The sequence below is a fragment of the Chiloscyllium plagiosum genome, unplaced genomic scaffold (assembly GCF_037043375.1).
Source record: "Chiloscyllium plagiosum isolate Xiang-an unplaced genomic scaffold, Cpla_swu_hap1 HiC_scaffold_2, whole genome shotgun sequence".
Taxonomy (NCBI): domain Eukaryota; kingdom Metazoa; phylum Chordata; class Chondrichthyes; order Orectolobiformes; family Hemiscylliidae; genus Chiloscyllium; species Chiloscyllium plagiosum.
The window spans coordinates 106013277-106027942 of record NW_028270140.1 but is presented as its reverse complement, the minus strand read 5'-3'; the positions used below and the strand labels follow the sequence as shown (position 1 = coordinate 106027942).

Below are 14666 nucleotides of genomic sequence, written 5' to 3'. Positions count from 1 at the left end.
GGTGGATAAATCCCCAGGACCTGATCAGGTTTTTTTTAGATTAGATTACTTACAGTGTGGAAACAGTCCCTTCGGCCCAACAAGTCCACACCGACCCGCCAAAGCGTAACCCAACCAGACCCATTCCCCTACATTTACCCCTTCACCTAACACTACGGGCAATTTAGCATGGCCAATTTGCCTAACCTGCACATTTTTTGGATTGTGGGAGGAAACCGGAGCACCCAGAGGAAACCCACGCAGACACGGGGAGAACGTGCAAACTCCACACAGTCAGTCGCCTGAGGCAGGAATTGAACCCGGGTCTCTGGCGCTATGAGGCAACAGTGCTAACCACTGTGCCACCGTGCCGCCCACTAAGGTGTATCTTAGAACTCTGTGGGAAGCTAGAGAAGTGATTACTGGGCCTCTTACTGATATATTTGTATCATCAATAGTCACAGGTGAGGTGCCAGAAGACTGGAGGTTGGCCAACGTGGTTCCACTGTTAAGAAGAGTGATAAGGACAAGCCAAGGAACTATAGACCAGTGAGTCTGACGTCGGTGGTGGGCAAGTTATTGGAGGGAATCCTGAGCGACAGGATGCACATGTATTTGGAAAGGCAAGGACTGATTAGGGATAGTCAACATGGCTTTGTGTGTAGGAAATCATGTTTCACAAACTTGATTGAGTTTTTTTGAGGAAGTAACAAAGATGATTAGTGAGGGCAGAGTGGTAGATGTGATCTACATGGACTTCAATAAGGCGTTCGACAAGGTTCCCCATGGGATAGTGATTTGCAAGATTAGACCTCACGGAATACAGGGAGAATTATCCATTTGGATACAATACTGGTTCAAAGGCAGAAGACAGAGGGTGGTGGTGGAGGGTTGTTTTCCAGACTGGAGGCCTGTCTCCAGTGGAGTGCCACAAGGATCGGTGCTGGGTCCTCTACTTTTTGTCATTTACATAAATGATTTGGATGCGAGCATAAGAGGTACAGTTAGTAAGTTTGCAGATGGCACCAAAATTGTAGTGGATGGCGAAGAGGGTCACCTCAGAATACAATAGGATCTTGACCAGATGGCCAATGGGCTGAGAAGTGGCAGATGGAGTTTAATTCAGATAAATGCGAGGTGCTGCATTTTGGGAAAGCAAATCTTAGCAGGACTTATACACTTAATGGTAAGGTCCTAGGAAGTGTTGCTGAACAAAGAGAGCTTGGAGTGCAGGTTCATAGCTCCTTGAAAGTGGAGTTGCAGGTAGATAGGACAGTGAAGAAGGTGTTTGGTATGTTTTCGTTTATTGGTCAAAGTATTGAGTACAGGAATTGGGAGGTCGTGTTGCGACTGTACAGGACATTGGTTAAGCCACTGTTGGAATATTGCGTGCAATTCTGGTCTCCTTCCCATCAGAAAGATGTTGTGAAACTTGAAAGGGTTCAGAAAAGACTTATAAGGATGTTGCCAGGGTTGGAGGATTTGAGCTATAGGGAGAGGCTGAACAGGCTGGGGCTATTTTCCCTGGAGCGTTGGAGGCTGAGGTGTGACCTTATAGAGATTTACAAAATTATGAGGGGCATGGCTAGGATAAATAGACAAAGTCTTTTCCCTGGGGTGGGAGAGTCAAGATCTAGAGGGCATAGGTTTAGTGTGAGAGGGGAAAAATATAAGAGAGACCTATGGGGCAACTTTTTGACACAGAGGGTGGTACGGGTATGGAATGAGCTGCCAGAGGAAGTGGTGGAGGCTGGTACAATTGCAACATTTAAGAGACATTTGGATGGGTGTATGAATAGGAAGGATTTGGAGGGATATGGGCCGGGAGATGGCAGGTGGGGCTAGATTGGGTTGGGATATCTGGTCGGCATGCACAGGTTGGATCGAAGGTTCTGTTTCCATGCTGTACATCTCTATGACTCTATTTGTAGAATCATTTACACAAATACTAGATGAAATATTTCTTATCAGTTTCCTTTCCAAGCAATCAAGATAAGTATCATGATTAAGCAATGAGATCTGGAACCGAACAGATTTCTCATTTTATGAAGATAGTGGTCTGTATGTTTTTCTTTTGGCTAAGTCACTTTGCATCGAGATTTTTGGAGAAAGTACTGCCACAACGCCTAGTAGGCTTTCTTACTGTATATTACCAAACTAATTAACTTTTTACCCTGTCTTTTGTGGTCTGTCCGATCCAATTCTGGACCCACCTTACCAGATGTCATTCTCAGATAATCACTACTCCAAAACATCCCTAAATTCACCAGCGTCGCTTGCACCTGTGCCATCTTTAAAATCCTATCGTGCACCCAGCCAAACACTGTCAGTCTGGAGGCTGCTATGCCTGAGGGACAGAGGGAAGTACATGCCCTATTTTGTGGGCAGAAACTTTGAGGTACTACTGAGTAGGGCAGAGGCAGGACTTTCTCTTATCCCAGGACTAGGAATGGATTCTATGACACTTGACCACGACACCTAGCTAAAAACAATGAATAGATTCTAAGCCAGGTTGCAAAAATGGAATGAAAGAATTACAATTGCTAACTTCAGTTCTCACTCAGGTATCTATTTGTGGCATTGTATTTTCAACTGCATGTTTTGAAAATATACTTTGGTGTCACAGTAACCACATAGAAATAAGTACTCTATTACAGTTGTACTACACTAAAACATCTTTCTAAATAAGTTAAAGGTTTCAGATCATTTCACGGAATGAGTTATATTTGAAAAGCAGTAGCTGTTGTTGAAAGTGGAATCTTCCAGTCTTGTGGGTTCGGCTGCATGATGTGGAAATTTTGAGAAAAGAGAGCTAATGCATTCAAACGTCTAGGTGATCACCATGAAGGTAGGTCAGTGCCTACAGGGATTTACCAGTTCAGCAACAATGGCCAAATGGGATAATTAAGTATCATTTTTTGTACACACGCTGTCTGACGATTAAGCCAGGTAGTGTTCGGAGGTGGTTTACTGATTTCTTGATGTTGCCCTAACAAAGCAAGTGACACAATTATTTAAAACTTGCAACATATCACAAACATTATCCAGAAATATACAATTTAAAATATTGCGATCACAATAAACAAATGGTCCTCACTGTGCACGGCCGTAATTGTGATGTTGTAAATAATTTCTTCTTACCTTTCCTCCTTTCAAAACAGGCATTATCAAACCACATCCTTGCTGTTCTGATCTTGCAAACTATCTCAGCATAACTCTAATTTTTTTTTTGCCTACAATGTCCTTATAATGTATTGTAACATTTCAAGTTCACCCCCATCTCTGCTGCAACTGCATAATTTATTCTCATCAATCACAGAGTGACAGAAATGGGTGGGGAGCCAAAGGAACAGCCCTGATTTTCCTCTCTTGTCAGGTGGAGTTAACACACTACTTAAAAAAAAATTCACCCCTGAATTCTTGGACACATGTGTAGGGTGGTGGGGTGGCTCAGTAAGATGGCATGATGGCTCAGTGGTTAGCACTGGTGCCTCACAGCACTAGGGGCCTGCGTTCGATTCCTGCCTCAGGTGGTTGTCAGGAGTTTGCACATTCTCCCCATTTCTGCATGGGTTTCCTCCCACAGTCCAAAGATGTGCTGGTTAAGTGAATTGGTCATGCTGAATTGCCCATAGTGCACTCGTCAGAGGGGAATGAGTCTGGGTCGGTTACTCTTTGGAGGATTGGTGTAGACTTGTTAGGCCGAAGGGCTTGTTTCCACTCTGTAGGGAATCTAATATCAATTTATTTATTTGCTTCTGGTGTACAAATGATGTAAATTATAATTTAATTAAAAAGGTTCAGATATAATTTTTCCTATAGAACGATAGAATGATAATGAAATAGCTTCCATTATGGTTGAATAAAATCCCAGAATTGCAGAATTGTTGCAATGTAGAAGAAGACCATTTGACCCATCATATCTACACCAGTTCTCTGTGCATTTTAACATCATGCCAGTAACTCTGCACATTGTTTTTACTTAAATAATTATCCAATTCCTTAGTGAATGCCTTAATTGAACCTGCCTCCACCATTGTTTCATGCAGTACATGCATTCCCTAACAACTTTCTATGTGAAAGGTTTTTTATTTCTCACATCACATTTGCTTCTTTTGCAAAACACTTCAAAACTGTGCTCTCTGGTTCTTCATCCATTTATGAGTCAGACATTTTCTCCCAATCCACTTTGTCTTGATCCCTCTTGATGCTGAAACTTTCCAAGGAAAACAATCCCAACGTCTCCAGTCTTTTCTCATAACAAGTGTCTCATTCCTGAAATCATTCTCATAAATGTGTTCTCTACTCATTCAAATACTATCACATCTTTTCTATAATGTGGTGCCCAAAACACAATACTTGTGAAGATGAAGATGAAGTCCTGTCTTTGCATTGAGAATATCCTGTGCTGTTATTGTGTGCACTATGGGGAGACTTGCTAAAGATTAGATTAGATTAGATTAGATTACTTACAGTGTGGAAATGGGACAGACTTCAAATAGATCTAGCAACTAGGCACGTATGAGACACTGTGGGCCATCAACAGCAGCAGAAATGTGCTCCAGCACAATCTGCAATCTCATGGCCCAGCATATCCCATATTTAACCATTACTATCAGGCCAGGTAATCAACCCTGGTTCAATGGACAGTGCAGGAGGGCATTCCAGGAGCAGCACGAGGCATACCTAAAGATGAAGCCACTCACTATTCTGACTTGGAAATATGTTACCTTTCCTTCACAATCGCTGGATCAAAGTCCTGAAATTCCCTCCCTGAAGGCATTGTGGGTTTACCTATAGGACATGGACTGCAGTGGTTCAAGAAGGCAACTCACCACTACCCTCTCAAGGGCAACTAGGTTTGGGCAATAAATGCTGGCCAAAAAGTAATGTCCATGTTCCACATGTGAATAAAAAATGTATACACTACTCCAAATAAGATTTAACCAGTGTCTAGTGTAACTTTACCATAACCTCTGTACTCTTGTACACTATGCCACTATTCATGAAGACTAGAATACTGTATGTTTTATTAATAGCTGTTTCAACTCAGTGATCATTTTTAATGACTTATGTGAAATACAACCAGGTCTCTGCCCCGAACACCTTTTATCCTGTCTCCATGTGCTATCTATCCACAACTCCACAAACGTGTCCATCTCCTGTAAATCCTTTAAAATTCTAAATATTCCCAACTGTCGATTATAAAGCACAACTTTACAAGTTTGTATTAAAATAATTTATCTATCTTGTTATTAAAAGTAATTTATGTAATTATCTGTGTGCACGAATACAACATACATGGAGAGTTTATATCAGCTTTTTTATTTGAAGTTGATTTGCTGTTATGCACTTCCAAATAAGAAATAAAGTTTTACATATCAGACAAAGTGCTATATCTAATGAGTTTCAGAGTTTCTCAAACATAATATGGCTGGCAAGTGTTTCCATATTATCATGTTGTCATGTGAAAAAGCTAACTAAAGAAAGTCAGACAAACCTATTACTGTGGTGGTTGTGATTTTAATTGTTGGGATCAGCATGTTTCCTAGTTTGCACAATATTTACTTTAAAGAAACGTATGTACAAAGATTGCATTTTTGCACGTGAAATTTGAATTGCATTGGCATTTTGGATACTTTTCTGTACAATTTTTACCTCACTTTATAGCCAAAGGGCATTTGTTCACACAGTGCCTGATCACAACTTTTAAAAAAATCACCAAAGTATTGTACTTCACATAAAATATATTATTTTGAAATGAAATCACTGTTATATAGGCAAACCTCAGTAGGTGTTTTGCAGAGTGTACAAAGTAATGACATTAGCACCAGAAGCACACGTGAGGGTGATGTAACATTGATGTTGGAGTGGCATGAATAAGTAGAACCTGAATCGAGCAGAAGTTCTCTTGTTATGTAAAGATAATGGCTAAGAGAGCTAACAAGGTTCAAGGAAGAACTGAAACAGGATGAACTACTTGACATTAGGTTAAACTCACACAACACCAGGTTATATTCCAGCAGGTTTATTTGGAAGCACTAGCTTTCGGAGTGCTGCTTCTTCATCAGGTGATTGTGGAGCATAAGATCATAAGACACAGAATTTATAGCAAAAGTTTACAGTGTGATGTAAGTGAAATTATCTATTGAAAAAGACCTGGATTGTTTGTTAAGTCTCTCATCTTTTAGAATGACCATGTTAGTTTCAGTTCTTTCACATGTAAATCCTAAAACCTTTTTTAAAAATTACATTCTCAAGTGAACTTTAACAATAGGTGTCATGTCAGGTCAGATAATGCATTGAGGCTGTGAGGTGCTCTGTGTGAGGATGTCTGTGCCCCAATGTTCCGGCTGATTCTATTTCTTTAAAAAGGGATTTACAGAATGTTACATGGACTCATGCAGTCTTTGAACAAAATAAAACGTAATTCTGCAAGTACAAATTCACCCCACAAACTTATATGTGTGTATGTGCATGTGGGGGTTTGGGGTGGGTTTATGAGTGTCTGTGAGAGTGTGTGTGAGAGTGTGGGTGAGTAGTGCAGTGGGGTCACCTAACATCGATCAAGACACTGGAAATGACAAAGACAAATGGACCCTGCAAATCCTACTCACAAATGGGGGCGAGTGCCAACATGGGAAGAGCTTCCACGTAGAATAGTCAAGCAGCAACCTGACACAGTCATACTCAGGCAAAAGAGAACCATCCCTGGGTATGTCCTGTCCCACCAGGAGGACAGCAACAAAGGTGGGAAACAGTTGGGAGGAAGTTGCCCTGACAGCCCTCAAGTTTGACTCTAGACCTCATCAAATTTCATAAGCAAAGAAATCTCCTGCCAATTACAGCACTCCCTAACTAATGAATCAATACTCCTCCATGCTAAACACCATTTTGAAGGTGCACTGAGGGTGGCAAGGGCACAGAATTGGTGAGGGACTTCAACATACAGCAGCACTCCTGACTGAACTGGGCGAGTCTGAAAGGGCAGCTGCCAAACTGAGTCCCCAGTAGGCAGTGAGGGAACCACAAGAGGGAAAAGCATTCTTGACCTCACCCTTACAAATCTGCTTGTCATAGATATATCTGTCCCCCACAGTATTGGTAAAAGTCCTTGTGGAGACAAAGTCCTGTTTTCACATTGAGAATGCAATTCATTGTATTCTATAGCATAACCCTGGGAGTTAGCATTGACTAGAAATGGAACTGACCATATAAACGCTATGGCAAGAAGAGCAGGTCAGAGACTAGGGGTCCTCAAGCAAGTACTTCAATCTCTGACTCTCGAAGCCTGTCCAGCTTCTACAAGGCACAAGTCAAGAATCTGATGCATATTCCCCATTAGCCTGGATGTGTACAGCTCCAATAACATTTGAGAAACTTGACACCATCAGGAAAAAGAGACTCACCTGATTGGCACCCCATCCAGAGACACTCAGTCACTTCCCCACCAATGCTCGGTCACAGCAGTTTGTTCTATATACAGGATGCACTGCAGAAATTCACCAAAGATACTTACGTAGCATCTTCAAAACCACGATCTCTTCTATGTAGAAGGACAAGGACAACAGACACAAGGGAACACTACCACCTGTGTGTTTCCTTCCAAGCCAGACTTGGAAATATAACACCATTCCTTCAATGTCATTGGTTCAGAATCCCGGAATTCCCTCCCTGGCATTGTGGGTGTCAAATACAACACCATATTGCTGCTGTCTCATTAGAGGGACAATGAAAGCAAATAGATTGCTGCAGTTCAAGAAGGCAGCTCATCCCCATCTTCTGCAGGGGACTAGGGATGGTCAATTAAGGCTGGCCCAGTCAGCGAAACCCACATCCCATGAAAGAATTTAAAAATGAATACCATTTTCATGACAATAATATTTGCATCTATGTTTTGCTGTTTGCATTGAAACAATACTTCATTTTGTCCTGGGTTATTCTATTCTAACTCTGGCATTGGTTGCTTTATATCTCATGGTTAATTTCATACAAATTATGCTTTTCTTGTGCTGACATTTCTAGTTATTCGAGTTTTTTTTTCTTTAGATTCCTGCTGACTGGGAACGTGTCTCTTTGAGACCTGGCAGTCAAGCAAGCAGTATCTTCAAGCAAAGTCCACAGATTGGTGGTATCTACGCCACTACAGGGGGTTATGCTAACACCAACCTGGTGGCTGATGAAGAATCACAGGAATTTGATGACTTAATATTTGCCTTAAAAACTGGTGAGTGATTAATCCATAAAGTAAGGCAAGTTCATTTCTGTTGGTGATCTATCAAATAATGGGTAGGACAAAGAAAGACTGCTGTTACCAAGGGAAACTGAGATAATAGGCCTGTTGTATTAAATATTCTTCTGATAGCCAAACTATCACTAATATGCCTTTAGTAGCAATGAATTTGGCACACTGTTGGCCCTTGCTGTTGTAAAATGTAGCAGCTCTTTGCTTCATGGAGAATGCACACAGTGTTATATCAAACAAGAATATCTGGATTACTCCCAGTGCTACGAGCAAGTGAGGGCAGGAATAGGAGGATAGACCAGATGAATGCATGGCTGTGGAGCTGGTGTATGGGAGAATGATTCACATTTTTGGATCATTGGCATCTTTTTTGGGGTAGAAGTGACCTGTACAAGAAGGACAGATTGCACCTAAATTGGAAGGGGACTAATATACTAGCAAGGAAATTTGCTACAGCTGCTCGGGAGGATTTAAACTAGTAAGGTGTGTGTGTGTGCACGCACGGGGTGGGGGAGGAAGGGATATAGTGAGGAAAGAGATCAATCTGAGGCTGGTACAGTTGAGAACAGAAGCGAGTCAGTCAGGGCAGGCAGGGACAAGGCAGGACTAATACATTAAACTGCATTTATTTCAATGCAATGGGCCTAACAGGGAAGGCAGATGAACTCAGGGCTTGGTTAGGAACATGGGACTGTGATATCATAGCAATTACAGAAACATGGCTCAGGGATGGACAGGACTGGCAGCTTAATGTTCCAGGATACAACTGCAAAAGGAAAGATAGAAAGGGAGGCAAGAGAGGAGGGCTAGTGGCATTTTTGATAAGGAATAGCATTACAGCTATGCTGAGGAACGATATTCCCGGAAATACATCCAGGGAAGTTACTTGGGTGGATTTGAGAAATAAGAAAGGGGTGACCACCTTATTAGGATTATGTTATAGACCCCCTAATAGTCAGAGGGAAATTGAGAAACAAACTTGTAAGGAGATCTCAGCTATCTGTTAGAATATTAGGGTGGTTATGGTAGGGGATTTTAACTTTCCAAACACCAACTGGGACTGCCACAGTGTTAAAGGTTTAGATGGAAAGGAATTTGTTAAGTGTGTACAAGAAAATCTTCTGATTCAGTATGTGGATGTACCTACTAGAGAAGGTGCAAACCTTGACCTCCTCTTGGGAAATAAGGCAGGGCAGGTGACTGAGGTGTCAGTGGGGGAGCACTTTGGGGCCAACAACCATAATTCTATTAGATTTAAAATAGTGATGGAAAAGGATAGACCAGATCTAAAAGTTGAAGTTCTAAATTGGAGTAAGGTAAATTTTGACGGTATTAGGCAAGAATTTTCGAAAGCTGATTGGGGCAGATGTTCGCAGGTATAGGGATGGCTGGAAAATGGGAAGCCTTCAGAAGCGAGATAACGAGAATCCAGAAAAAGTATATTCCTGTCAGGGTGAAAGGAAAGGCTGGCAGGTATAGGTAAAGAAATTGGGGGTTTGATTAAGAAAAAGAAGGAAGCATATAAAAGGTATAGACAGGATAGATCAAGTGAATCCTTAGAAGAGTAGAAAGGAAGTAGGAGTATACTTAAGAGGGAAATCAGGAGAGTAAAAAGGGGACATGAGATAGCTTTGGCAAATATAGTTAAGGAGAATCCAAATTGTTTTTACAAATACATTAAGGACAAAAGGGTAACTAGGGAGAGAATTGGGCCCCTCAAAGATCAGCAAGGCAGACTTTGTGTGGAACCATAGGAAATGGGAGAAATACTAAACGAGTATTTTGCATCAGTATTTACTGTGGAAAAGCATATAGAAGACATAGAATGTAGGGAAATAGATGGTGACATCTTGAAAAATGTCCATATTGCAGAAGAGAAAATGCTGGATGTCTTGAAACGCATAAAAATGAATAAATCCCCAGGACCTGATCAAGTGTACCTGAGAACTCTGTGAGAAGCTAGGGAAGTGATTGCTGGGCCTCTTGCTGAGATATTTGTATCATCGATAGTCACAGGTGAGGTGCTGGAAGGCTGGAGGATGGCTAACGTGGTGTACTGTTTCAGAAAGGTGGTTAGGACAGGCCAAGGAACTATAGACCAGTGAGCCTGACATTGGTGGTGAGCAAGTTGTTGGAAGGAATCCTGAGGGACAGGAAATACATGTATTTGGAAAGGCAGGGACTGATTAGGGATCGTCAACATGGCTTTGTGTGTAGAAAATCATGTCTTACAAACTTGATTGAGCTTTTTGAGGAAGTAACAAAGAGGATTGATGAGGGCAGAGCAGTAGGTGTGATGTATAGGGACTTCAGTAAGGCATTCAACAAGGTTCCCCATGGGAGACTGGTTAGCAAAGTTAGATCTCACGGAATACAGGGAGAACTAGCCATTTGGATACAGAACTGTCTCAAAGGTAGAGGACAGAGGTTGGTGGTAGAGGGAAGTTTTTCAGACTGGAGGCCTGTGACCAGTGGAGTGCCACAAGGATCAGTGCTGGGTCCTCTACTTTTTGTCATTTACATAAATGATTTGGATGCGAGCATAAGAGGTACAGTTAGTAAGTTTGCAGATGACACCAAAATTGGAGATGTAGTGGACAGCGAAGAGGGTTATCTCAGATTATAACAGGATGGGCCAATGGGCTGAGAAGTAGCAGATGGAATTTAATTCAGATAAATGTGAGGTGCTGCATTTTGGGAAAACAAATCTTAGGAGGGCATTTTACACTTAGTAGTAAGATCCCAGGGAGTGTTGCTGAACAAAGAGACCTTGGAGTGCAGGTTCATAGCTCCTTGAAAGTGGAGTTGCAGGTAGATAGGATAGTGAAGAAGGTGTTTGGTATGTTTTCGTTTATTGGTCAAAGTATTGAGTACAGGAGTTGGGAGGTCATGTTGCGGCTGTACAGGACATTGGTTAGGCCACTGTTGGAATATTGCATGCAGTTTTGGTCTCCTTCCTATCAGAAAGATGTTGTAAAACTTGAAAGGGTTCAGAAAAGATTTACAAGAATATTGCCAGGGTTGGAGGATTTGAGCTATAGGGAGAGGCTGAACAGGCTGGGGTTGTTTACCCTGGAGCGTCGGTGGCTGAGGGGTGACCTTATAGAGATTTACAAAATTATGAGGGGCATGGATAGGATAAATAGACAAAGTCTTTTCCCTGGGGTCATAGAATCCAGAACAAGAGGACATCGGTTTAGGTGAGAGGGGAAAGATATAAAAGAGACGTAAGGGGCAACGTTTTGACACAGAGGGTAGTACGTGTACAGAACGAGTTGCCAGAGGAAGTGGTGGAGGCTGGTACAATTGCAACATTTAAAAGGCATTTGGATGGGTATATGAATAGGAAGGGTTTGGAGGGACAGGGGCGGGGTGCTGGCAGTTGGGACTAGATTGGGTTGGGATATCTGGTCAGCATGGACAGGTTAGACTGAAGAGTCTGTTTTCATGCTGTGCATCTCTATGACTCTGTGACTCTAATTAAGCTCTGCATCTTGACTAAGACGCATGCATGTTCTTTGATGTCAGTGCTATTGCCAAGTAGACATGCAAGTTCATCAAAAATGGTTAGGGAGACCTTGACAACATCTACTTAGGCCACAGTGATTGGTCAGCTTTGCTTGCCAATGAATACTTGCCACACTATGATATGAATGTTTCCAAGGAAGGATCCAACATTATTCTTGGTCATATATTTGTATATTTTAGTGATGCCATCTGCTTTACTGTTCAAGATTCCATGAGAAATGTGCTAGCAGTCATACATAAATAAGTTACAATTGGTGGAGGTTCTATTCTGAAAGAACCTCCATTAAATAAATGTGGTTTGAGACATTACAACCAACCCATCAATTATCTCATTAGTTACTTTTAAGGCCCTAAGATGAAATCCATCAAAAACTGACGAGTTATCAACTCACAGTTGCAACAGTTTACTCAGTACTATTTCCCATGTAATTATAATTGTTTTAAGTTCCTCCTTCCCTTTCATTTCCTGATTTACAACTATTTTCAGATGCCACATCTATTTTTTTTAAGTGAGGACAGACACAAAATAATTTGTAAATTAATCTGCCATCTCTTTATCTTCCATTACTAATATTCCAGTTTTATTTTCCAGAAGACAAACACTTAACTTTGTTAGTTATTTTTAAATATCTGTAGCAACATTTCAATCTGTTTTTATATTTTTGTCTAATTTTCTTTATCGCACTTATTTTTCTCTCCTTATTAACTTTGATGCAGTTGTGTAAAATATCATGTTATGTGCAGTCTTTTGAACTGCCACTTATCTTCACAAAATTATGTGTCTTTTTTTTAATGTTAATACTATCTTTCACTTTTTTAGTTAACTACAAACGGTGCATCCATTCTGCAGAATTTTTCTTATTTGTTGGAATGTATCCAATCTTCGCTTTCTGGAATATCCCCTTAAATGTTTGCTATTGCAACTCTGTTAATCTATGCATTAAGCTAAATTACCATTTTACTTTTGTTAGATCTGCTTTTTTGCTCTCACACTTCTCTCCCATAAACTGTGTGTAAAATTCAATCTGATTATGGTCAGTACCACCAGGGGTGCTTTCACTCTGAGGTCAGTAATTAATCCTCTCAGTGGTCAAAACCAGGTCTACTTTAATATGCCCTGCGGTTGATGCCATAATATTCTGGTCTAAGAAAGTACCCGAAAACATCCAATGACTTTCTCGTTGATACTTTTTCCCATCTGAGTTTTCCAGTCTATATTTGGATTGAAATCCCCCATGATAATTGCTGGACCATATTGACAAATTTCCATTGGCGGGCATGACTTTTCTTCAGTTCAGAAGAAGTGCCATACCAGACTCAAAATATTAACTCTATTTATCTCTTCGAAGAAGTTGCCAATCTGCTGAGTATCACCAACATTCTCTATGTTTGTTTCAGGTTTCTAGCATTAACAGTATTTTGCTTTTATTCCATTATTTCTCTCTTTGATACCCTTTACTACCATGTGGTTACGGTTTGGGTAGAGATAAATAATGATAAATGCAACTTATGAGAGTTGTGTTTGGCCGTCTAATCTATATTATGGTTTCCTGAATTCAGGTCATCCCTCTCTATAGGGCTAATATCATTTTTAATTAATGGAGCCACTCCTCCATTCTTTTTTGTGTGCCTATCCTTCCTAAATGTGACGTACCCTTCAATACCCAGGTCACAGTCTGGGTCATCCAGCAGCTACACCTCGTTAATGACCACTAGATCAGATTTATTAACTCAATTTGTACTGTCAGTTCATCTGTTTTATCTGTTCTAAGAGCAAGTCTAATTTGCTCTTAGACTTGCATTCCCTGCCCCTTCTTATCATTATCTATCATTTCCCACATAACTCCTTCCTCTGCTTCAATTTCCCAACCCCCGACGCACCACAACTTTCCAAATTTTGGCCCTTGCCCCCACTATTTAATTTAAAACCCCTCTACTTCCCTAGTTGTGTGGTTTACAAGAACACTAGTCCCAGCACGGTTTAGGTGCAGACCAACCCAATGGTACAGCTCCTACTTTCTGCATTATTGGTGCTAGTGCCCCACAACTCAGAGCTTACTTCCTCATAAGTTTTTCATTTGCATGTTAATCGCTCTGATTTTGTTTACCCAATGTCAATTTGCATTTGGCAGGTAACTTCCCTAGTTCTACATATGTCATTGGCTCCTACATAGACCAGGACAATTGGATTCTCCCCCTCCCACTGCAAGTTCTTCTCCAACGTAGAGCAGATATTCTGAATCCTGTCATTGGGCAGACAACACAGCCTACTGGACTCATACTCTTTGCTGCAGAGAACAGTGTCAGCCCCTGTCACTATCCTATCCCCTACCACACAACATTCCTTTTGGTTTCCTCCATTTGAATGGCTTTCTGTACCTCAGTATGCTTCCCATGGCCCAGGCTCTCACCCAAACAAGCTGAGAACATCACTTTTATTGGATAATTGTCGAGGCTGACACTCTTGTTCCCTGGGACCCCTTAACTATCTCACTTGCAGTTACAACCTCCTGTCCCTGACCATTGACCGTATCAGAACACATTATCCTAAGAGATGTAAATGCCTCCCAGTACAAAGAATCTTGATAACGTTCCCCCTTCCCTGATGAATCACAGGGTCAGTTGTTAAGCCTCAGCCCATAGACTCTGGAACTGAAGCTGTTGAAACTTCAGACACTTACCACAGGTATGTTTGTCCTGAATCACAGTGGTTTCATTAAACTGCTAAAGACTCACCTCTGTCTCATCCCCTTTATGGCCATTCTTAATGAGTTTTTCCATTAATTGTTTAGTTATAATATTAAGTTACTTACGTTGCTTTTTATGTATTATATTAACTTTACCACCAATATGTATACTATGTTAAAACTTGAGAATAGAATATTCAACCAATTAATATCTTAAAATTGCTTGG

General features: G+C 41.0%; 1 protein-coding gene across 2 annotated transcripts in view; it reads left to right on the top strand.

The window, feature by feature from the left end:
* adgrv1 (adhesion G protein-coupled receptor V1) overlaps positions 1–14666 on the top strand; it is a 571861-nt gene that overhangs the window by 550659 nt on the left and 6536 nt on the right. For both annotated transcript variants that reach the window (XM_043709113.2, XM_043709105.2), the window contains one exon: positions 8029–8206. In XM_043709113.2, coding sequence (XP_043565048.2) covers positions 8029–8206 — 178 coding nt within the window. The remainder of the gene's footprint in view (positions 1–8028; positions 8207–14666) is intronic.